Genomic DNA, 24,670 nt, shown 5'->3' with positions numbered 1-24,670 from the left:
ACTCTTTATCCCAAGAATACAACCAAACAAAACTTAAGGCCAAGTATTATTGCTTTTAACTCTAGTTTTCTATTAAACAATTAAATCTCTTATTGTAAAATAAAAAAAAAACTCATTTTTTTATTTTTTTAATTTATATTATGAATTTTTGATATTTTAAACTTCTTGATATGACTTTTTAAAATATAAAATATTAAGGGATTTTTAATTATAAAATTAAAATTAAAAACTAAAAAATATTTTCTCCATTAATAACCGGGTTTCATTCGCAATAATCAAATACTTTTAACACCTTTATTTGAAAAAAAAAAAAAAAGGTCCGAACCAATAAATAAAGGCTGGTTTGATTTGTTAGTACTTTTCATGTTGGTTTCAGTTTTCTGTCTAAAAAAAATAGGAACTGAATATGTGTATATATATATATTGCGTTGATAAAGTTATTGTTTCTAAAATTTAAACTAAAAACTAAAAATATGACATGATTAGAATCGATGAATGAATGGAATGATCCTAAATAACCTGCTACACTAAGAATTTAGGGTGCGTTTGATTATAAAGATAGAATTTGAGTAGAAAGAAAATAAATTTCAGAGAATTAAATTACATGAAAAATGAATTTTTAGAAATTGAAAGTTTAATCTGTTTGATTGGTATAATTTTTTACCTAAAAAATGATGTTATTTTCTATCATTTGGTGTTTAATTGGTAATATTTTTCATAGAATTTAGTCATTTTTCATGAAATTTAATGATGAAAATGTATTGTAAAATATTAAATCTTGTACACAAAAATTAAAATAATAATATATTTTAAATTAATTAAATTATTTTCTTAAAGAAATAAAACTAGAAAATTAATATTTTTTTGTTTTCCAAAAAAATAATTTATACATAATTTTTTATTTTTATATATTTATATTTATCAATTATTAAAAATACAATATATAAATAATTAATTTGAAGAAAAATATACTCACGTTACCATTGCAAGGAAAATGAATTTCCTAAAAAAAAATGGTTGTCAAACAATACAAAAGTTGAAAATTGAATAAAAAATTTACCTTTTTTATTGAAAAAAGTTTACTATCAAACAAGCCTTTAGATCTAAATTCCCAATTGAATAATACTCCTTGGAACATCTAAAGATGAACGATGATTATCAGATGATTAAATATATATATTATTTATGTTGACAAACGTGTACATAAGATAATGTCTAGAAAAATAGAAAAATTCACATAAAATTAGGGGTTGCCATGTTGATCAAAACAGTAATCAACACACAAGATGCTCCCAAATGACCCATTACATCAAGGAATTCATATCTTAATTGAATAGTACTCCTTAAAATACACGAAGATAAACAATTTAAGTAAAAAGATGAAATCGGAGTAGGCGTGTTCAAAAAAATCGGTGTACCGCGAAAATCGGTCAAATCGAATCAAACCGATCCGATCGATTTTTTTTTTGGCGATCGAAAACGGTTTAGATTCTGTCCAAACCGCGTGGTTTGTGGTTTGGGCAGTTCGATTTTAAACTGAACCGTCCAAGAAAATAATAAAAAAATTATAAAAAATATTATTATAAAAATCTAATAATTTGCGGCCCATCCTATTTATTTTTTACACTATTTTGTCTTTATTTTTTGTTCTTATTTATTTACATTTAATTGTCTTTATTTACCAATATTTGTGTCTTTATTTACTATTTTTAAATATCTTTTTTAGTGATTTTAAATAACATTTCAAACCGCGGTAAACCGCACCAAACCAGACCGCAGTCTGATTTGATTGAAAAATCGCACTAACGATTTGACTTGCTGAAAATGATTCAGACCAGATAAATCGTACCGCAAACACCCCTAAATTGGAGTATCTTTCGGGCTAGGATAAAATTGATATTTACAAAGTATGGTCAAAGCATAAAAAAGTCACGGAACACTTATCTAATATGCCTCCCTCCAATGACAATTCTCACAGAATAAGTTTAGAGTACGAGGTAATCCCTAAAATTCAAGGATAGATAAATTTAATATTGATATAAAGAATCATATGACAGGCAAATTAAGTCTTTTTGATGTCATATGTCCTAATCTTCATAAACCTATGACAAAAATAACTTATACTCAACAATTCTCGTTCAATTCAATCTCGGACTTAAAGACGAAGGAGTATCATTAATCCTTTGAAACATAGGCAACATTTATGTTGCACGAAAAGACTTCATAGGTGTCGTTTCTCTGTTTCCGAAACGTTTCCTAATCCCGTTTCAGACCCTATTTATGTCTATTTTTTTAAAAAAACATTCGTTTCCACGTTTCTGTTTTCTATCAAAAATATTTCCCGTTTCCGTGTCCGTGCAACATAGGGTAACATTAACAAATTCTCATCGTCATCCTTATCATTTAAAGCTCAGCATGAGACAATTCTTAAAATCCAAGGAACTGATAAATCCAAATCTAGTATGTAGAATCACATTATAGGCATTTTAAGTTTTTTTGATGGCATGTGTGTTAGGATCTCAAGTCTCAACCCTTGAGGCTCAGGCCGCACCCAGCTTGGACAACAGCACGGGAGTTGGCGCAACTGGCAAGAGTTCTCAGCAACCCGATAGCAATGAAAAGCATGCTGCGCCAAGCAAGGCTCCGCCGTACCAAGCAGTGCACCAACAGGTGCCATCTGGGGCCCCAGCCCAGCACCAGCATGCACAGTCAGCCCACAGTGCAGCCACAAGGGGCCAGCCTAGCCCAGCATGATAAAGCCCACCAGACCTGGCCCATCACAAGCCCAGTCCAGCAGGCCCATCAACCCATTTCGTCCAGCCATCAGATGAAGACCAAGAGCCAAGTCAGTTCACTTGATCTGGCTCCTTTAATAGATACATAATTGCATACATTATGTATTTCCTTTAATTGCTCTTTTATTTTCAGCATTCATGTATCTCTTTATTTCCAGCATTATTGCTTGCATTCATGTAGTTGCTTAAGTTACATTCTCTGCATTCATGTACTTAGGCATCTAAGGGCTCATTGCCAGCCACTATATAAGGCTTTGATCTCCTTTCATTTGAGGCTAATGAGAAATCAAAAACGTAACTAGTGAAGTGTTCTTCACAATCCCGATTTCTACCTTCTATCCTGTGATAGTTAGGCAAAAATCACCCTTCCGGGAACCAGGGCATCCATCAATGTGTCCCAATCTCCATAAATCTAATACAAAGACAATTTATACTTAGCAATTGTAGTTCGACTCAATTCTGAACTCATAAAATTAAGGAAAATCAATTAATCTTTCGTAACATAGATAAACCTGTCTAATTCTCATCATCATCCTTATCATGAAATTCAATCGAAAAGGTATAAAAAGATCTACACTACTCTCAATAGTCTATAACCTATAATTAGTATTATTTGCTAACTCAGGTATTAGAACAACATTTCTTGAAAGAGTTATAAGGCAATCATTTTTGTTTGGCGCATACAAAAATACTAAATATTAAATTGATAATGTGGCAAGTCGATTGCTAGAGATAAGTGTGCGAAAGTGATGGAAACTGAAACAAAACCTAAGTGAAACCCAATTCATCTTTCAGTCATATAAACAAATTAGTCTACAATTTATATTTAAATAGTGAAAACAAAGTGGTTTGCAACTTTTGAAATTAGAAACACAAACACAGTATTTGAAAATTCAATTAAAAATCATATTTATTAAGGATTACACAAACTAGTCTCTAATTTATTTTTGAATTGTGAAATTAAAGTAGTTTGTAACTTTTGAAATTAGGAACATAAATATAGTATTTGAAAATTTAATTAAAAATCATATTTATTGATGAAAAACACAAGAAAATTCTATTTTTCTATTAAGGAAAAATTGATCTCTAATTCTATTTTTATATTATTATTTTAATAATACATATTATATTAGAAATAGAATTTCTGTCTCTAATAAAAAAATATAAAATTCATCTCCAAATAAAAAAAAAAAAGTCAGAGAGGAAAAGATTTTCATTTGTAAAGGTAATTTTTTTTATTATTTTAATATTATTTATTAATTTAGAGAAGAAAAAAATTTAATCTTGAATGAATTGAGTAAATGGAAAAATACAATTATAGACGGTGAAATTTTTTTCTTCTCTAAATTAATAAATAATATTAAAATAATAAAAAAAATTACCTTTACAAATGAAAATCTTTTCCTCTCTGACATTTTTTTTTTTTTTATTTGGAGATGAATTTTATATTTTTTTATTAGAGACAGAAATTCTATTTCTAATATAATATGTATTATTAAAATAATAATATAAAAATAGAATTAGAGATCAATTTTTCCTTAGATAGAAAAATTAATAAATAATCTTTAAACAAAAATTAAAGATTTTCATTTGTAAAGGTATTTTTTTTATTATTTTAATATTATTTATTAATTTAGAGAAGAAAAATATTTAATCTTGAATGAATTGAGTAAATGGAAAAATATAATTAGAGACGGAATAACTTCCGTCTCTAAAGACAAAAAGTATTTTTATTGCTTAAAGATTATTTATTAATTTAGAGAAATTTCCGTTTATCATCAATAAAAGTACTTAGAGACGGAAACCGTCTCTACGTCTGGTTCGGGTTTAATCCCGAGTCTCCTGCTTTCTCCTCCATTTCTGGATTATCTTCCCCATTCCTAACCCTAGGTCGACACTATCCCTCTCGCTCTCCGCCATAGGTCCGCCATTCTCGCTGCCTCCACCATCCCTCTCCCTCTCCTCCGCCACTTTCCCTCTCCCTCTCCCTGTCCCTACCTCCGCCATAGCAGCAGGTGCATCCTCCACAGATGCCACGGACTAGGCAAGTTTGATCTACTGAGGTTCCACGCCATTAATCGAGGTCAGTGTCATTAATTATTGGTAACATATTTTTACATCATCAAGTCTATTTAGTTCAGTCTCATTACTATTTTCATCAGTCTCTCACCTTTGAAGCTGCTTCGTCTTCCTTCATTATAAAATCTCAACTGCTATCATATTTGTAGTCTTTGACAAAGTAGATTGTTTAATATTAATTTTAGGTGCATTGAGTTCACTTGCAATTTTTACTTTTGTCTTTTAAGTTAGAGATGATATGCATAGAACTCAAGCATGTTCCATTACTCAAATATTAAGCTTATTTGAAATTAATTGAGGTGCATTGAATTCACTTGCAAATTGTTGTCTTTAAGTTAAAGGTATTTATAGAACTGAAACATGGGGGAAAAGGCATTTTAGTCTAGTGAAACTGTCTGGCTCTGAGCTTATGACAATTTTTTATTCGTTGCAGACTATGGAGGTTTGAATCTTTTCCCTAACTTGCTGGCTTCTCAGAAAGTAGGGAATTCACGTTAAACAAGATAGGAGTTCTATTAGGTAGTTGAGTGCTTGATTTTTGGTTTTCTTATTTTACTTAATTTTTCTTTCCTGCATCTTCCCTGCAACCGAATGATGGTTGTTAACAACATTTTTTTTTAGTTTGCTTAAATGGAAGTCCTGGAGCATCAAAACTGGATGGATAATAGGTTGAGTCAATATGGATATTTGAATGATGAATTTGTTTGAGGGGGTAAGAGGGTTTATAAACTTTACATGTGCTCAAGATCATTTTCAGGCTGCCATAGGAAAGTTGAGATGTCCTTGTTTAAAATGCAAATGTTAGAAGTACAAATTGGTTGATGAGATGATAGAAGATTTATGTAGGAATGGGTTTATTGATAACTACTATTATTGGAAGATTTGTGTAGGAAAGGGTTTATGGATAACTACTATTATTGGACTAATCACAGGAAACCAATTCCCCCCTCGCTCACAATCTCTTTGAGATTCTATAATGCTCACCACTTGATGTCTTGTTGCGACCTGAGAATCAGATCTGGAGATCTATTTATAGGAAGATTAAGATAGGTAAGAAATCCTAACTTCACTGAGTTTTAGATTGGGTATAAAATCTTATCTCTACCTTACTTTGGATTGGGTTTGGGTCATTCTAATTTGAATTCAAGATAACATTATCAATTTTTCACATTGGCTTGAATTTTGTAAATATAGTGAAAATAAGCAAAATTTTCACTTTCATCGTTATGCCCTCTTAGATGGGCAGTGTTCAATTGCCATTACTAGTACCCAATGAAATTGCAACAATCTAACTAAGTTGGATCAAATGAGCCTTTATAGAGAGTCAAATCCAGGTTGCTCTAATACTAAAATTGGGTCAAAATTAAATTAGATGGACAACTCATATTGGTTAGCAAATCAAATTTGTTTTAAATAGTTAATGGCTTAAAAAGAAAAAAGAAAAAAAACTACCAAGATGGGTCAAATTCCAAGGTTGAAAAGACCAAAACTAATCAGATCAACATTCAGTTCGAGTCTAAACACTATATTCGGTTACTATACATATGAATCAAATTTAAATGGCACCATATCCATCTTGGTCCAATTAGGTCATAAACTAAACCAATCCAAATTAAGAGCAAAATCAAAATACTCAAACTCAACTTATCTTCCATGTAGGCATGATGAAACTCCTGATGATTGCCACGAAATTGGTCGTTAGCCTACATTGAGTGGAGTGTGTGCCAATTTATCGTCTTGTCTATTTGATGGCATGGGACAAGGTTGGGCTTTCTCTGTAATGATGACTGTGACAAGAATCCAACAAAGCTAGGCATGGTGACCTAATCAGAATGGGATCTCTCTAGTGAGTGATGAAAGATGAAGATATTGTTGCTAATGAAGCTATTTAGCAGTGGATCTTGTCTTCTCATTGGGTTAAACGGACATAACTAAATTTTTGTTCTGTGAGTTTGTCTTCCTTCTTCAGATAGTAATAATAATAATAATTTTTCTGTATTTGAAGTACTCTGTGTACCAAATCAAAATCCCTAATTGTTGGGGGTGTTGCACCTCTTGTTATAAATTAATCAAATGTGTAAATAAATTCTGTAACACCCACACAAGATCAAAGCCAAAGATACAAATTTAACGTAGTTTGACAATTAACCTATGTCCATGGCCAAAGGAAGAACAAAGTTCACTATATGAATTATATGTTTACAAAAGAGAGAAATTCTCTCTATCCCAAAATCTCAATCCACTAAAATTTACAATTTATTTTAGATTCTATAATATTCACCACTTGTTTCCACGCTACAATATGAGAATCGAATATGGGTGTAGAAATCCTATCTCTACCATACTGTAGATTGGTTATTTAAATTTGAATTCAAGACAATCTCAACAATGAAGTTATTTTTCAATTTTATTCGTTGTTGACAATATATATATATATATTTTTTTTAATTTTTTATTTTTAAAGTTTTTAAAAACAAAAGGAAGCAATTAAATGCAGTTTTTTTTAATTATTAAAATAAAAATAAAAAACTAAAAAGGTAAAGTACTAAAAGTGGCCTAAAAAACAGAAAATAAAGAAAAGGCTGCTGAAATTGTTTTTTTTTTTTTATAAAGTGTCTAGATTTTTTGATTGACTATTTTCTTGAATTTAGAAACAAGGTTATCATTCTACTAAACAAAAACAAAGGGAAATACTATGATATCCAGGGCACCATAGTCTTTACAACCCAAAAAGTGTACATCACTCATCTTATTATTTATCACCCTTCTCTATTACACATTACCCTTATTTTTGGGCAATATATTATTTGCATAGTATGAAATATTTTTAGATTATATATATTTAAAAAGTAATTGATAGCTCCAAAAGATGTGAAAATATCTGAAGCTCTGAACCGCAACTTTATATACAAATTTTAAATATATGTAGCGAAAAATATATATATTTTTTGTTTTAAGATTTATTAAAAATTATTTAATATCATATATTTATAATCCTTACATAACAAAATATAAGTAGATAATAATAATAATTCTGGGTCTCAATTGCTTGAATAATTTCTTCCTTATCCCCTCGCTCTCTCTCTCTCTACAAGGGTTTTGCTTGACTGGATTGGATCTAGGGTTCATCATCCATCTTCCAGTAGGAGAAAGATGTCTTCACTAGGAACTTCAAAGGGCATCCTGGAGATTGCAAAATTTGCAGTTTACGTGACTGTTCCGATCGGTCTCATGTACTTCTTCGCCAACAATACGAAGAATCTGCAGAAAGTCATGGGCAATGTAAGATTTCTCTATCAAATTCATTATTTTTTACTTCAATTCCTTCCCAACTATTCGATTGAATGCTTTAGTTTGTGAGATTCAGCTATTTCTGTTTCTATTAAATCTCTATGCGGTGTGCTCATAAATCAAGTATATGTGGAACTGTTAAAGAGTTTGTAAGATGCTTTATCACACATTTATCAGTATTATTATTCGAATTTTTGCTCCATCCCATTTTGAAGTTCAATTGATCTTGTGATTCCTTTTTGCAATGTTGTTTGCAGCATTACAAATTAGGTTTATAGATTTTCAACTACCTTTGTTTGGGAGAGATTTAGTGACAGCGTGGAAGAGAGTGGAATTGAATGTAAGGCAGTTTTTCCCAATTGGAAGAGTAGGGATGGAAAGTGAGAGAAAATTGTTTTTCCTTATCTAAGAGAGCAGTGGATTTGGATGGAATGGGAGGTAAGATATTAATCATTAAATAACCATTATACCATTTTAACAAAAAGATAAAGTGTAAGCAAATTTTAAACTCTTAAAAAATCCATTAAGTTTAATATTGTCAAAACAGAAAAGTTAGGGCCCTCGAGCGACAAGAAGTGAGCCTTTGGGTGAAAAATAGGCCTTTACTACCATTCATTTCCATTCCATCCCCCTAGCTGTGAATGCATTGTTTATGCATTGACTTAGAACTGAAGAGAACAATGCTTGATCCTTGATTTCTGCACTTATCATTCTAAAGCTTCTGTGCCTTCCTCTTTGTGAAGCGTTCATATGTAGTGTATCCGCCCGAGGGGCCAAGACCACAGTCACCGGAGGAACTGAGGGAGATGGCTCGAGAAATAGCTCGCCAGAAAAACACACGCTGATGGAGGTTGTTTCAAGGCATTTGTAGCATTACTGGAGCTTTATCTATTAGCAGTTAACAAAAGGAAAATAATTGTCAAAGTAACGATGGTGAATGAATTATGTTTCCCATATGGATGGCCACGTTGTATTGTATTAAAATTTCAGTATATGTCTTCAATCTTCACGGGATCCTCTCTATCTGCATTTTTGCCTTGTTGCCAGTTTAATATTTCGTTTAGACCATTGTAAATAGCCGCCAATATCCTATTAGTGACAGTATTCTTACAGTTCATACTTAGTTCAGTTTAAGCATGACGAATAGGTTCAAATCTCATATAAAGCACGACATTTAAAATTAAGTCTAGCTTCTGTTGAACAGGGCATCTGCACTGTTTTGGCTGGCTTTCTAAATTCGTAATCGTCTCCATGTTTATGGACTGGCAACTTTCTTCTTGCTCTTTTGAATTTGTAATTTAGCTATTAAAATGCTTTGAATTACAATAATCTCAATGACTCGCCAGCCACGAGGCAAGTCTTGGAATTCCTTGAAGCTGATGTCAAGACGGCAAAGTACTTGGTTGAGAAGTAAACGATATCCTCAAAGAAATAGCAAAGGCAGTTGGGTTGGGGTTAGGGCTGGCAATGAGTCGAGCTACTCGTGAGCTGGCTCAAGACTCGACTCGAAAATTGACTCAGGTAGTTCATGATACAAATGAGTCAAGTTTAAGTTCAAATATTTGGCTCATTTAGTAAATGAGCCAAGCTTGAGCTACCATTAGGTCGACTCGTTTGGCTCACGAGCTAGCTCGATATACTTATATATATATATTAATTTTATAAATTTATTAAATAAATTTTTTTATTACTTAATATTCAATAATATAAATATATACTTAATAATTTTATAAATATATTACTTAAATATATATTATATATATCGCATATATTATTTAAATATATATACATAAAAATAAGGTAATAATCAATTTCGAGTCGAGCCAAGTCGAGCCAGCTCGTAGTCATCATCGAGCTGAGCTCGAGCTAAGAAAATCAGCTCATATCGAGCTCGAGCCGATCTATGAGCCAAGCTAAAATCAATCGAGCTAAGCTCGAGTTGGGCCTAGCTCGACTCAGCTCGGCTTACTGCCAGCCCTAGTTGGGGTGCCAGCCCTAGTTGGGGTCCCCCAGTTAGATAAATGTGTAATTTCTGTTTTCCTTTACTTGCATAGTTAAATATCTTTGTATATGGATATGAAAATGTGTAATTTCTTTTATTATTATTATTATTATTATTATTTTTAGAACCTCATTCTCATATCGAAGTCAACCAAAAATAACTAAATTGATTATTAAAATATTAAAAACATATTCGTAATTAAATAAATTAAACTTAAAAATTAAATTAATATCAAATTCAAGTATGTCCCCACTGTTGCTTGCTTCTAACTTAATCAAACACACAAATCGCTATTAATTAGTTACACCTAACTGATCAATCCCATCTTTTTATCATTTTTTTTTAATTGATAATCACAACTACCAAAGATCTAAACATCTTATAAAATAAAGAAAAAAATATCAGAAAAAGACATGAATAATATGCTATCCAACCTGCAGGTAGGAGAAATTGTGGTCACTGGTGGGAGTGTTCTAAGATTACAAGAAATCAAAGGCCATTGGAGGAGCTGATGGGAATAAACAAGTCTAATGTTGCCATATTGATGCCTGAGTGCCACCATAGTCAAAGGTAAGATTCTATGTGATTCTGTGGGCAGGTATAAGTCCTTCTCAACCAAATTTTACCAATTTACAATTCTCATGTGCATGGACTGAGTTGGAGTTGGCTCAGTTGTCAGTTGTCAGCAGAGGAAAAGGACAAGATGGGAAATTTCTTTTTACAATTTTATTATAGAATATTTAAAAAATTACATGTTATGTTTGGAGATTTAGGATAATTATAAAAATTATTTTTATATTTGAGAAAATACAATGAATATCCTTAAGATTTAATATTATGTTACAATTTTTTCTCTATTGTTAGTTAATTTTAATTAAATATAAAATAATTAAAATATCCTTATACGTAAAAATCTCTTTTTCTCTTATATCTTTTATTTTTTCTTCATTCTTTCCCATTTCCCTTCCTTTCTCATCTCCCTCTTGCAATTTCTTCCTTTGCCACCTCCCACTTTACCACCAACTCCTTTTTTCGCCGTTATCTCAGTAAATTTCTCCCTTCTTTCCCTTTGTGTGTTTGGATTCAATGGAATTCAAATCGGCCACAATAATGGTCACCAACTGCCAAGACTATTGGCTGATTATTTTCTTTTTATTTTTTTTTAAATTAGATAAAAAATAAGAGAGAAAGAGAGGAAATCGGAGAAAGAGAAAAGAGTAAAATGTTCATTTATCTCTTTGTTTAACATGGGAGTTTATTGTTATTTTCAAAATATAAAGAGAGGTTCTTGCAATTAAGCCCAATTTTAGGGGTGGTTATTATAATTTTTCTTAAAATATTATCATTGAAATGATGTGATAATAATATTTCTATAATATATAAAGGCATTGAATTTAAGTGGCGCTACTTTTGCTGATTAAGTGGACTTGGTGTTACTTTTTTCTATTATGAATACATGTCACTTTTTGAAGATTCGTTTTATGTGCTCTAATCCTATAAGTACTATAATTGTTCTTCATATTTTTGACATTGACGGAAATAATATGTTCATAATGAGTTGTCTTGTCAATAAAAAAACACATCAAATGAGTTCAATTTAATCATAAGGTAGACACCACCTCTCATTCCTTTCTCACATTTTTACCATTTACACTTTCCATATTTCATCAACAATTACCATATTAGCATCTATCTTTCGTAGCATCATTTATCCCTCTCAAATAATTAAAGTATTATATGATATTGTACGTCAAAAGAATACGAGAACTAAACAAAACTCAAATCTATATAAATATCAAACTTATAAAGTGTCAAGTTTAATACGAATCCACCACTGAATTAACTCTTTAGATGGACTAGTAGCCTTTTTCTCGTAGCTCTCTAGTCACTCTTTTGTCGCATTGTTAACTTATTTTTCCTTTATGCTGCAATTATCTTTTAATTAAGAACAATTCTATACAAATAACAGATTCATGACCTAGAAAATAAAAAAAGATTTACTGATAATGTTGTTGCAAAGTAATGCAGCTAAGCTAACTAATATCCATACGATAACTAACACTAAAAAGGAACTTAATCCAAGTGGAAAAATACTCCTATGAATATCATATCATCATTTTATAATAATACGACTTTGGTTTAACCTTAATATATGCATTCCCCACCATTTCACTGTTAGATGTCACATGTATGATGGGATGGGCAGGCAAAACACAAAACCCAGGGCCCACTTAGATTGTGAAGCCCAACAAAGGCCCACCTTGCTCTATTAGGTTAAAAGTGCCCCCCCAAAACGATTCATGGAGTCATGCATTGGGGCAACCAAACCACCCAAAAGTGGTAGCTTTTGTTGGTGGACTTCAAAACTCAAGTTCAATGTGGTAGCCAATAATTTGGGTACGTATTAGTTGGCCATATATTATATTCACATATCTACACTTGAGAGTTGATGGCATACATAGCAAAAGTTATTTCCTTATTGCACAACTTTTTATTAAAAAAATTAAAATGGGTGATGATTTAGAGTTTAGTGAATAATTCGATATCTAATTTAAATTTGATAGAAGTTGCAATGAGTTAATAATATAAGGACTACTTTACATGATCATCTCTTGGGTGATAATCTAAAGGGTTTGTCAATTCTCATATTTTTTATTTTTCTCTTATGTTTGGTGGAAATAACTTTTTTTAAAGGAAAAACTAATAATTCTGTGTCATTTAATTCAATAATATTATGAGTAAGTTGCAAACAACACTCAGGAACGTTGTAAAATTGAAAAAATCTCTTAGTGTTTAAGAAGTAACGATAACCACCCATGTTATTAAATAAAAAAAATTGTATGACCATTTTATCCTTCATCTTTCTTCTCTTTCTCACCCTTCTCTGTTTTAATTTGAAAAATTAAAAGTAAAAAAAATAAGAAGCAATAGTCGAGTGTTAGCCACTTGAGACTATTTGAAAAGAAAGAGATAGATAAACCTAGCTCATTGTAAAGGTTCAAAGACTTATGTGATTGTTATCTTCGTCTAACTATTATTATTATATTCAATGAACCATCGTTGCTATTCCACCATTTAAATTGTTTCAAATATAAAATAATCGTCCAAATTTAGAAAGACAATAAACCATATTCATCGTATATGAGAGAAACTTACCATTGTTTCTATTTTCGTGGGATTGTTGTCACCATCTTCGTCAAACTATTATCATCGTCTTTGCTGTTCAAATTGTTCCAAATCGTTAACATGATCAAAACCTTAAAGTGATGGAAAGGAATGTTGTTGTTGTCATCATCATTGTCACCGCTGCCAAAGAGAAATTTAAGAGGATATGGAAATAAAATGAAAAATAAGAAAAAAAAAATCGCTTTAAATATAAGAGTATTTTGATCATATTTTAATGTTTAATTAATGGTGGAGGGAATTTCAAAAGTCCTCAGCATTTTTTCAAACACCATGAATGGTTTTTGCAATTTTTTCCTTATTGCTAATTAACCCCAATTAAATAAAAAAAATACCAATTTGTGCTCATAATTTAAAGACATTTTCCTTCTCTTTCATCTTTTTCTTTTTCTTTTTTTTGGTTCCCCAACAAAAGACTACAACGATTTTCTTCAAGAACAACGATGGCACACGTAAAAAGTTCACTCTTATCTTTCTCTCTCACCCAAAAATCTAGGTTCATTTATAATTGGATTCATCAACTGTAAACAAACCTTTTTCATCTGCAAGGAACCTCAAATTTAGAGTTCATCGTTTCACTTTCTCTTTTTGAATAATTTAGATCTTGGGCTAATTATGTTTTTATTTTGGGCTAATAGTCAAAAAATTCAAACATTTTTCTCAATTTTGCAATATAATTCAATCATTTCAATTTCGTCAATTGGGTTCAATTTTATCCACCATGTAAAATCGATTTAGGTGGCTTGTGTTCTAGGTGATGTGGCATGCCAGATGTGATATATTAATAATATACATGAAATTCATACGTACACATAAGCAAATATATATATATATATATATCTTTGTCACTACCACTATTATTAACTACTATCAACCCCTCATTGTTGTTGTCAACTTCATCAATTGTAGCTTCTGACCATCGTGACAACTTGTTTATCTTCTCTAGTCATGATGGTTGTCTTCTTATTCATCTTCTTTTTGTTCACCTTCTTTCTTTTTTGAAGATAACCATCGTATTGGAGAAGATGAATAGGCAATCGCAATGGTCGTATTCTCCTATTCATCTTATCTTTCTCTTGAAGACAGCCATCATGGCCAGAGAAGATAAACATGTGGTTGTAATAGTCGTCTCTCCTGTTCGTTTTTTCTCTCTCAAATAGGACCATTCGTGGTTGGATAAAATAAATAGGCAGCCATGATAGCCGTCTTCACTTGTTCATCACCTTCTTATTCGTATTTCATCTCTCAAAGATGACCATTGCAGCTGGAGAAGACGAACAAATGGCCATGATGGTAGTCTTCTCATGTTCATCTTATTCTTGTTCGTCTTCTTTCTTTCTCATACGACAATTGCAGTCGAAAAAGATGAAAAGGCAACCACAAAGATCAAAAATTACAACTAATGCTATAGATGGCAATTGCAAAGGGCCAACGACGATCAACGATGATGAAGATATATATATATATATATGTTTATATGTATATATAAGTTTCACATATATTATTAATATATTATACTTGACATATTATATGATTTTGCGTGATGGATAAAATTACACTAAATTGGGATTTAATTGTCAAAATTAAAATGATTGAATTAGATTGCTGAAAATGTTTGGATTTTTTCCTTTTTATTTTTCTAAAATTACTGAGAGAGAGGAAAATGAATACTAGACTAATTAATTTATTTTTTATTTAACGGTGGATGTAATTATTGATATTTCTAAAATATAAAAAAATGATTTTTATAAACCAAGTCAAAACTCGGAATAATTATTACAATTTTTCCGAATATATTATTGCCCCTGCAGTTCAAACTATACAAAGCCCTCCTCTTTGAGCAGAGTAGTAGCCCTTCCTCTTTCTGTTTCTGCTTCTGCTGCAATCGAAGATGAAGCTCGTCAGGTTCTGCACCGATGCTTTTTCCCTCTCCTTTGATTTCTTTGCATCTGAACGCCCGCCCGCTGTTATCTGCTGTTATATGTATATATATATATTCGTCTCAATCTTCTGTTCTTTCTTGTAGGTTTTTGATGAAATTGAACAACGAGACCGTCTCAATCGAGCTCAAGAACGGCACTGTTGTTAACGGAACTATCACGGGTCTGTCCTTCTCTTTCTTCTTTCGTCTTTAGTTTGAAACGAGTTCGTTCCGAAATTAGGGTTTTGTTAAACCCTATGTTCCGTGATTGGTAGTCGAGGATAATGGCCCTTGAACAATTGTTTCCCTTTTCATGTGTGGCTTCTATCCGGTAGTTTCAAACAACGATTATGTGATACATTTGGGAATTAGGTCTGATTTCATCTTGGATTTTTTTTTTTTTTTTTTTTTTTGAAATTTATCGAAACCATATATCGAAGAAATGAACTTTTACGGGGAACTTGAGTTCTTTACGCTGTGTTTATTTACCTAGTTAGTCCCTCGCCACTTTGCTGGCCTGCTCATTTCAACGATTGAAAGCTGACGAGGATTTTAAGTCGTCTTGATATTTTAATCAGAGCAATGCAAATCGTAATGTGGGATGGGGATAAGGCAAGGGCTTTTACATAACTCAGAAATGTGTTATATTTCCTTGGTGTTAAAACTTCTCTTTTGCAATTAGTGATTATTAACATTTCTTATCTAGCCAAAAAATAAAATAAAAAACAAATTGAGCATTTCTTCACCCATATTGATAGCTTCTTTTAGTGAGTTCATTGAATAGCACATCATTAAATTAAGTCTCCACCTTGGTACCCCTCTCTTTTGTTTCTAGTTTCATTCTCTTGGCCTGACATTAGATCACCATCTTCTAAAAATCAGCCCTCAGCATGGTATTTGTAGTATTCTTCACTTGATAAGAAATGATAAGGTGTTATGAAAATGAGTTGTATTATCACTGAGTATTCTTCTCTTTCAATCCAGGTCTAGAGGATCATGAAATTGCAAGTAATATATATTGTCCCTCATAATAATGAAACAATATATATATTGCATTTCTGTTAAACAATCTCTTCACTTGACTAGATTTTGTCAGAGGATCTCAATGTATGAATGTTGACTTGCAGTATTACAATTGAAATTGTCAATTTACAGTACCAATAAGGCCCTTCCACTGAGACAACTTTGTATTTTTTTAATTATGTGAATCAAAGGTTGAGGTTGGCTGATGGTCTTCTAGGAGTTTCAATTGGAAATGAGCATAAAAGCTACTAGATCTAGGAAGGGAGACAACCAAGCCAGTTGTGAGAGAGGGCAATGGAGAATCACAGTTGGAGTAGCAAGGAACTGTGCCTATGCATTACAATCAATTGCTGACCTAAAGACTCTAGACCCCATAGTTTTTGTGGAAGGATAAGTCTAGAGAGCATGCATGCAAGGGAGGTGGTCGAGAGTCATGGCCTAAGACTCTGTTTGAGGGGCTGACTGCATGTTGATAGTGGAGGATTAGAACCTATGGATTTTTGCATACGTGATGTTTGCGCTTATGATTTATCTCTAGGTCTGCTCACTGTGTAGCAATCAATGTAAGGAGCTCTTTGATGAATTCTCAATGGAATGCTAGTCTCTATTTCAGAAATCTCTAAAAGTCCTGATTAGAAAAATCCTAGACTTATCTCATTATAGGATCATTGGAGTCCCTAAGAATGCAAAAGCTAACGGAGTGCTCGTAACACACATGTAGGAACAACATTTTTGAATGAGTTGTGGAGTGGCTCTGCCAGCTATTGAACAACTTGGGTCCGTGTGTGAAGATAATGTTCAATGTTGGTGAATGTTAAGATGTTTGGATAGAGAATTCATGTGGTTGAGCCTGGGGGTGTTATGATCATTCTTATGCGAGCAAGTACAACTAAGTCAAGGAAGTGCAGTGGTCAAGTCAAAAGGTATTGTGAGTGCCTAAACTTAGCCCAATCAATAAGACATAATGTATTATTATCTGGACACGTGCCATGCATGTAGCCACATTGAGGGCATTTGATAGCTTAGAACGATACAAGTACTCAAATTATAATGTAAAACAAATTCCATAGGGAAGGTTTGGAGCAACTTACACTGATTCTTATTTTGGAAAAGTGAGATGCTTGTTGGATTGGTTCTTGAATAGCTAATCCTCAACTCTGTAAGCGGATAGTAACTTGTATTGATGTGCTTCAATTTTGGTCTGTTCATGCACCACTCACATGAAAGGGATTGTTATTAAATGGATGCCTGCAATGAGTTGTTAGACGAGTCCTTGATGTAACTTGTATAACAGTTAACTACCAATCAAATGGATCTCTTGCAGTCTACTTAAATCCTGCACCTCATGTGACCAGCCTTTGAGACATTTATATTACCCTATACCACCAATATGAGGAAGAGAAAGTAATAAGTCCTCTTAAACTATATTACTGTCCTAAAATTTTCTTATTCTCTTGGCCACATAAAGCTGGTACTCCAATTTTTCTTGTGTAAATTCTAGGGCTGACAAACAGGTGCATTTGGTCTGGTGAATTTGAGCCCAGTTGCTGCATTTTTGGATTTGGGCCTGGTTATTGTCATTTAAGAAAAGTGTGTGAGGGAGGTAGGAACAATCATATGTCATTGAGACAGCTTGGTTATTGTCATTTAAGAAAAGTGTGTGAGGAGGGAGGAAGAATTATATGTCACCAGCCCATTTTATCTTGTTGAGGCCAACCCATTGAACACTCATGACCAATGCATTTGTAATGGGTTCACATTTGACTCAGGTTGTAATCCAATGACTTGCTTTATTAGATACCAAAACCATCTATAGCAAATATAGTAACCCCTTTCCATCAGTGACTAGTTTTAGATAGCTCTTATACCACTTGTTAGGAATAAAACAAACACAAACATAAATTCTGTGACACCCACACAAGACCAAAAACCAGAGGCACACAGATTTAACATGGTTCAGTAATGTGCCAATGTTGGTGGGTGGAGGAACAAAATTTCAGTATGTGAATAATGGGTTACAAAAGAAATAAACTCCCAATCCAAATGCACCCAAGCGCACAATCTCTTTGAGATTCTATAATGCCCACCACTTGATGCCTTGTTGCAATCTAAGAATAAAAAATGCAGATCTATTTATATGAAGAATAAGATAGGTAAGCAATCCTAACTTCACTGAGTTTCAGATTGGGTATGAAATCTTTATCTACCTTGCTTTGGATTGGGTCATTCTAATTTGAATTCAAGATAAGATTAAAAATTTTTCACATTGACTTGAATTTTATAAATATAGTGAAAATGAATAAAATTTTCACTTTCACCGTTATGCCCTCTTAGATTGGCATTGCTCAAATGCCATTAGTAGTACCCAATGAAATTGCAACTATTTAACTGAGTTGGATCAAACGAGCCTTTATAGAGTCAAATCTAGGTGGCTCAAAAACTAAGATTGGGTCAAAATTAAATTAGATGGACAACTCATATTGGTTAGTGTTATGATTAGGAGCTCTTAGAAACTGATTCAAGACTTAGATTTGCCAATCTCTCTAATCTTCTCACCCGAAAATCAAGATAACAACAGAATATATTTAACAGCAATTGAAAACAGTAAGGAAATGAAAGATAAGAACAATCAAACCATCCAAGAAGCACAGAATTATCCTGGTTCGGACTGCTTTAAAGCAATCCTACATCCAGCCTTCTCTCCGAGAATAAATCCACTAGAAACCAGTTGAAACAAGATACGAGAACCTCCTTTCTCTCCCTCACACAAGTTCACTGCACTCTCAAGAGAATACAAGGACTAATTTTATCTCTAAGCCTTTCACTCTCTCTCTCTCTCTCTATCTTGGCAGCATCACCTGCATACAGAGAACAATCAGAATGATTGAGTGTGTTATATCTGACTGCAAGCACTCGCCTCCTATTTATAAACTATAGGGAGGCGGAAATTACAAGGGTTTAAAACTTAGCCTCTACAAAAGATTAACATACCCCTCATAATAAAATAACTAAGTTAACTAATCTAACTTAGATTAAAAAATACAGTCAGAAAAAATATCTTCATTCTAACAGGTTCTTCTCTTCAACTTCTAGAGCTAATCTTCCATGCAAAAACCCAACAGTTAGCAACTCAAAATTGATTTAGATAGTTAATGGCTTAAAAAGAAAAAAGAAAAAAAAAATATACCAAGTTGGGTCAAATCCCAGGTTGGAAAGACCAAAACTAATCAGATCAACATTCAATTGGAGTCTAAACACTATATTAGATTACTATACTATTGGAATCAAATTTGAATGTCACCATATCCATCTTGGTCTGATCAGGTCATAAACTAAACCAATCCAAATTAAGAGCAAAATTAAAATACTCAAACTCTACTTATCTTCCATTTAGGCATGATGAAACTCCTGATGGTTGCCACTAAATTGGTCATTAGCCTACATCGAGTGGTGTGTGTGCTGATTTATTGTATTGCCTATTTGATTGTGTGGGATGAGGTTGGGCTTTCTCTGTAATGATGACTGTGACAAGAGTCCAACAAAGCTAATCATGGTGACCTAATCATAATGGGATCTCTCTAGTGAGTGATGAACGATGAAGATATTGTTGCTAATGAAGCTATTTAGCAGTGGATCTTGTCTTCTCATTGGGTTAACCAAACATAACTAAATTTTTGTTCTGTGAGTTTGCCTTCCTTCTTCAAATAAATTTTCTGTATTTGAAGTACTCTGTGTACCGAATCAAAATCCCTAATTGTTAGGGCTATTACACCACTTATTATGAGTTAATCAAATGCATAAATAAATTTTGTAACACCCACACAAGATCAAACCCAAAGATACAAATTTAACGTAGTTTGACAATGTGCCTGTGTCCATGGCCAAAGGAAGAGGTTCACTATATGAATTATATGTTTACCAAAGAGAGGAATTCTCTCTATCCCAAAATCTCAATACACCAAAACTCACAATTTCTCTTAGATTCTATAATATTCACCACTTATTTCCGTGCTGCAATATGAGAATCAAATATGGGTGTAGGAATCCTATCTCTACCACACTTTAGATTGGTTATTTAAATTTGAATTCAAGCCAATCTCGACAATGAAGTTTTTTTGTTTTTTTTTTTTTTCAATTTTATTCGTTGTTGACAACATAGAGGCCCTTGCATGAGATTGGGCTTATGACCATGCTCTGAAGGTCAATATTTTATTGGGTAGATGGCCATGTCATTGATCTTGTGTCTTCTTTGCTTTATTTTCTTTAATAGATAAAGGTCAATGAACTTTCATGCCATTAAAATTGAATTACATTGAGGATTTGTGCTATGCCCAGATCTCTTTGCTCTAATGATAGATGAATTCTAGAAGCACATATAAGAAAAGATGCTTTGTATCATGAGCTCACATCCAAAAAGTAATTATTATTAGGTGTGATTGACTTAAGGTCTTATATACCAATGTGTCATTTTACCTCCAATCAATGTGAAACGTGACATTCTCCGCGACCCACCCTGTTACATATGCCTTCCTCATGTTATCTCTCACTTTCATAGGGAATGGGAGAGTCTGCTTTAGCCTAAGTCTACCTTGATTGGGATGTCCCCAATTGGGCCCACCACAATAGTAGAGGAATGATACACTCAAGTCCCACTTTGTTATCAACTCACATCCTAAAAACAATTGTTGTTGGGTGTGATTGATCCAAATTTTTTTATATGTCTATGATGCTCCATCTTCAATCAATGTGAAATGTGACACATATATGTTATTTGCAAATGATATTGTAAGTGGATAAGTCAAAAGAATGCGTAAATACTAAGCTTGAGGTAAGAACACCTTAGAATTTAAAGGTTTCAAGTTGACCAAATTGAAAACCAAATATATAGAATATAAGTTTAGTAAAGTTAGAAATGTGGATAATGTAATGGCGAGACTTAAATATCTTAGATTAATTGTTGAAAAAGATGGGAAGATTATTGAACATGCTACTTTTAAAATTAAGGCAAGATAATTAAAACAGGGAAGTGTTTTCAGTGTTTACTGCAATTGTAAAATTTTGTTAAGGTTAAAAGAGAAGTTTTATTGGACAACTTTAAGACTAATTCTGTTGTGTAACATGGAATGTTGAACAATTGAAAATCAAGATTTACAAAATATGAGTGTAATTGAAATGAGGACGTTACAATGGATGTGTAGCCATACAAAACAGAAAAAAGAAAAAGATAAATTAGATATAGTTATTTGTAATGAGGTTGGAGTAATGCCTATTAAAAGTACAATGCGTAAGACACAATTAAAATAGTTTAGTTACGTGAGAAGAAGGCTACTAGACACTTATCTGAGGGGAATGGATAAAACAACAACAACAACATATCCAGCCTTTATCCCACTATGTGGGGTCGGCTACATGAATTCTAGACTTCCATGTATTTCTATCTTTTGTCATATCTTCATTGAGATCCATACACTTCATATCAAACTTTAATATCTCCCTCAAAGTCTTTTTAGGTCTGCCTCTACCTCTTTTTTTGATTAATTGTTCCATTTCATCAACTCTCTTCACAGGAGCGTCTCTTGGTCTCCTTCTCACATGACCAAACCATCTTAGTCTAGTCTCTCTCATTTTCTCCTCTATTGGCACTATTCCTATCTTATTACGAATAACTTCATTTCTAATTTTATCTTTTCTTGTATGGCTGCACATCCATCTTAACATCCTCATCTCCGCTACACTCGTCTTTTGCTCATGTTGGTATTTGACTGTCCAACATTCTGAGCCGTACAACAAAACTGGTCTTATAGCTATCCTATAGAATTTTCCTTTCAATTTTAATGAGATTTTACCATCACATAACACCCCCGATGCACTTCTCCATTTTAGCCAACCTGCCTTAATTCTATGTGTGACATCCTCGTGAATTTCTCCATCTTTTTGAATCACTGATCCCAAATATCGAAAATGGTCTTTTCTTTGTAAGATTTGGTCTTCCAATTTTATTATAACATCCTCTACTCTTACATTCTTACTAAATTTACATTCTATATATTCTGTTTTCTTTCTGCTTAATTTAAATCCCTTAGATTCTAAATGGGAAGAAATTTGTAGCCAAGAGATAAAGAATATTCAAGAAAGACTTGGTGAGAAACTGTTAGATACGATATAAACTATAATAGCCTTACAGAGGATATAACCATAGAGATGATAAACCGGTTAAAATCTTTGTAACAGATCTCACCTAGTGGGATTAAGGTTTGGTGTGGTGGTGTTATTGCTGATAACCATAAGGCCAAATAGCACTCATGGGGGTACATCAGCTGTTCAGCATCAAGTCTTGATCAATGTTGATTTTAGGTTGATTGTTTCTCTGGTGTTTATTAGCTCTTTTATATTCAATGAAACTACTTTGGCAGGCTATTTTAACCTTCAGAATTGGTAACTGCATAGAGCATTGCAACCTGACATCCAAATTCTAGTGCATTTGTGTAGCAGTAGTATATACAATATGTCTCTGCAGCATAGTTTTGTCCTTACCCTGGTTAGAAGTCCTATTACAAGTTCAAAGCAGTGGTTTTATAAGAGTGGTTGGAGGTTAATGTTGTTGTTTGCAAAAATGATGCTACAGATAGCTATGAAGTTGGTGCAGGATGTGATAAGTGTGTGTGGAAGTGGTGCTGCCATCTTCCTGTTGTAATGTGTCTATTGCTTGTCCATTGGAACAAGATTAGCACTGATATTTTTAGTTGCTGAACTTCTTGTGCCTGCATAAGAGATTATGGCTTTTGACTGCTAGAAATTTAGATCTTTTGCAGCCCTGTTGATGTGGATATTTTTCTATTTTGATTTTAAAAATAAGATTTAGATTAGGTTTTATCTTGTTCTGTTTTGATTTATCATAGTTTTTTAGATAATGGAATTTTATTTGATTTAGGGATTAGATAGAGTTATATTTGATTTTAGAGATTATCATCATATTTCGATTAGTTGTTATCTTTAGATAGGTCATCTTTTAGTTGCCTGTAAATAGGCAACATAATGTAACTTTTATTCAGCTTTGAATGATTGAATAATATGATTGTTAGGGACAAGTAACATGTGTGCCCCAAAACTTACAAAACAACCCACAGGGGCATCATATCTGCATTTAATTCCCTTCAACATAACAGAACACCAATGACATGGTAGAAATTAGTATAAGCCTATGGTGAAAATGAAGAGGTGAGCAAGAGAGGCGGAATAACAAGCTCTGAAATTTCAACCTTCATCATAATCTGCTCTAAACCAGAGAGCAAAGAAGATGTGTGACAATATGAACACTATTTGACTTAGTGCCAGATGGTATTGGTTTATTCTCCAAGCCAAATTTCAAGGGCTTAGTCCTCCCTTCACAGACACTCTCCTCCCTTCGCACATGAACGTGTCCTTCCTTCATTTCTTCACTCAATACACACTTGTGAAAGCTGTGCCTACATGAATCTCAATTCTGACTGATGGTCTACCTGGTTTTGTTACAGGTGTGGATGTTAGTATGAACACACATTTGAAGACAGTAAAATTGACACTGAAGGGGAAAAATCCTATAACTCTTGATCACTTAAGCGTCAGGGGTAACAACATCCGCTATTACATTCTCCCCGACAGCTTAAATCTAGAGACTCTGCTGGTGGAAGAGACACCTAGAGTCAAGCCCAAAAAGGCAACTGCAGGTATTGCGCCTCAATTTCCAGCTTTAGACTCAGATATCTCCATGATGACTTCTGATTCCTTATATTTTCTAGTTTTCTGATCTTCCAATTCTATTGAATTCAGGGAGGGCTTTGGGACGAGGTCGAGGCCGGGGTCGTGGCCGTGGCCGTGGACGCGGCCGCTAATCATACTGCACTTGAGATAGTATGTATAAACCGTCTGTTGCGGGTGGTATGTATTAATGATGATCATGAGGCGCACAAGATGGCATTGAAGCTGGCCCTTTAGTTTTTCATACTAGTGCTACTTGTTGCTTTTTCTTTCAACTAGCAGTTCTCTTTTCCTTTGTGCTTCAGTACGTTATATTGCCATGAAGTCAATGTTTACAATCAGTGCATCTCATCAAAGAGACCCTCCTTGGATTGATTTCTTTAACATTTGTGAAACGCTGACATCTTTTGAAAGTTGTGTTGTCTTGATTTGTCATGAGTGGAGATGGGTACTCTATTTGTGTTAGCCATTGAAGAATAGGAAATGGGAAGGAAAGAGAGACGGGCAGAAAGTCAGTTAAAGTTATCTTTTGTTTATGATAAGAATCTTGAGTTGCATTTTAAGAAGCAAAGGCTGCAAAGCCCAAAAGGGGGTGTATTTTTCATGGCCACTAGAAAAGAAAAGAGAGGCTATTTTTAT

At 33.1% G+C, this 24,670-nt stretch overlaps 2 protein-coding genes across 3 annotated transcripts; both read left to right on the top strand.

Annotated features, from left to right (window-relative positions):
- Window positions 1-4,604: 4,604 nt before the first annotated feature.
- LOC127812279 (uncharacterized) lies at window positions 4,605-9,174 on the top strand. Of its 2 annotated transcripts, XM_052352680.1 has the most exons (4): window positions 4,605-4,878; window positions 6,534-6,820; window positions 7,970-8,156; window positions 8,909-9,174. In XM_052352680.1, exons 3-4 carry the CDS (start codon window positions 8,028-8,030, stop codon window positions 9,008-9,010), a joined length of 231 nt encoding a protein of 76 aa, XP_052208640.1. In that variant the 5' UTR covers window positions 4,605-4,878; window positions 6,534-6,820; window positions 7,970-8,027; the 3' UTR covers window positions 9,011-9,174. The 2 variants fall into 2 exon arrangements, with proteins under 2 accessions (XP_052208640.1, XP_052208639.1); XM_052352679.1 differs by lacking the exon at window positions 6,534-6,820 and having other exon boundaries at window positions 4,606-4,878.
- A 5,968-nt stretch (window positions 9,175-15,142) lies between these two features.
- On the top strand, window positions 15,143-24,415 carry LOC127810848 (small nuclear ribonucleoprotein SmD1a). The gene is made up of 4 exons (XM_052350417.1): window positions 15,143-15,255; window positions 15,377-15,453; window positions 23,809-24,000; window positions 24,104-24,415. The coding sequence occupies exons 1-4, from the start codon at window positions 15,242-15,244 to the stop codon at window positions 24,163-24,165; spliced, it is 345 nt and encodes a 114-aa protein (XP_052206377.1). The 5' UTR covers window positions 15,143-15,241; the 3' UTR covers window positions 24,166-24,415.
- The last annotated feature ends 255 nt before the right edge of the window (window positions 24,416-24,670 follow it).

The sequence above is a fragment of the Diospyros lotus genome, chromosome 10 (assembly GCF_014633365.1).
Source record: "Diospyros lotus cultivar Yz01 chromosome 10, ASM1463336v1, whole genome shotgun sequence".
In the NCBI taxonomy this organism is placed as follows: domain Eukaryota; kingdom Viridiplantae; phylum Streptophyta; class Magnoliopsida; order Ericales; family Ebenaceae; genus Diospyros; species Diospyros lotus.
This window is presented reverse-complemented; position numbering and strand designations above follow the sequence as displayed.

Excerpts from the sequence above, each read along its gene's own strand:
- LOC127812279 (XM_052352680.1), top strand. The coding sequence starts at position 8,028 with ATGTCTTCACTAGGAACTTCAAAGGGCATCCTGGAGATTGCAAAATTT. Across the intron at positions 8,157-8,908 it reads TGCAGAAAGTCATGGGCAAT|CGTTCATATGTAGTGTATCC; the intron begins GTAAGATTTCTC and ends CTCTTTGTGAAG.
- LOC127810848 (XM_052350417.1), top strand. Across the intron at positions 15,454-23,808 it reads TGTTAACGGAACTATCACGG|GTGTGGATGTTAGTATGAAC; the intron begins GTCTGTCCTTCT and ends GTTTTGTTACAG. Across the intron at positions 24,001-24,103 it reads GCCCAAAAAGGCAACTGCAG|GGAGGGCTTTGGGACGAGGT; the intron begins GTATTGCGCCTC and ends TATTGAATTCAG.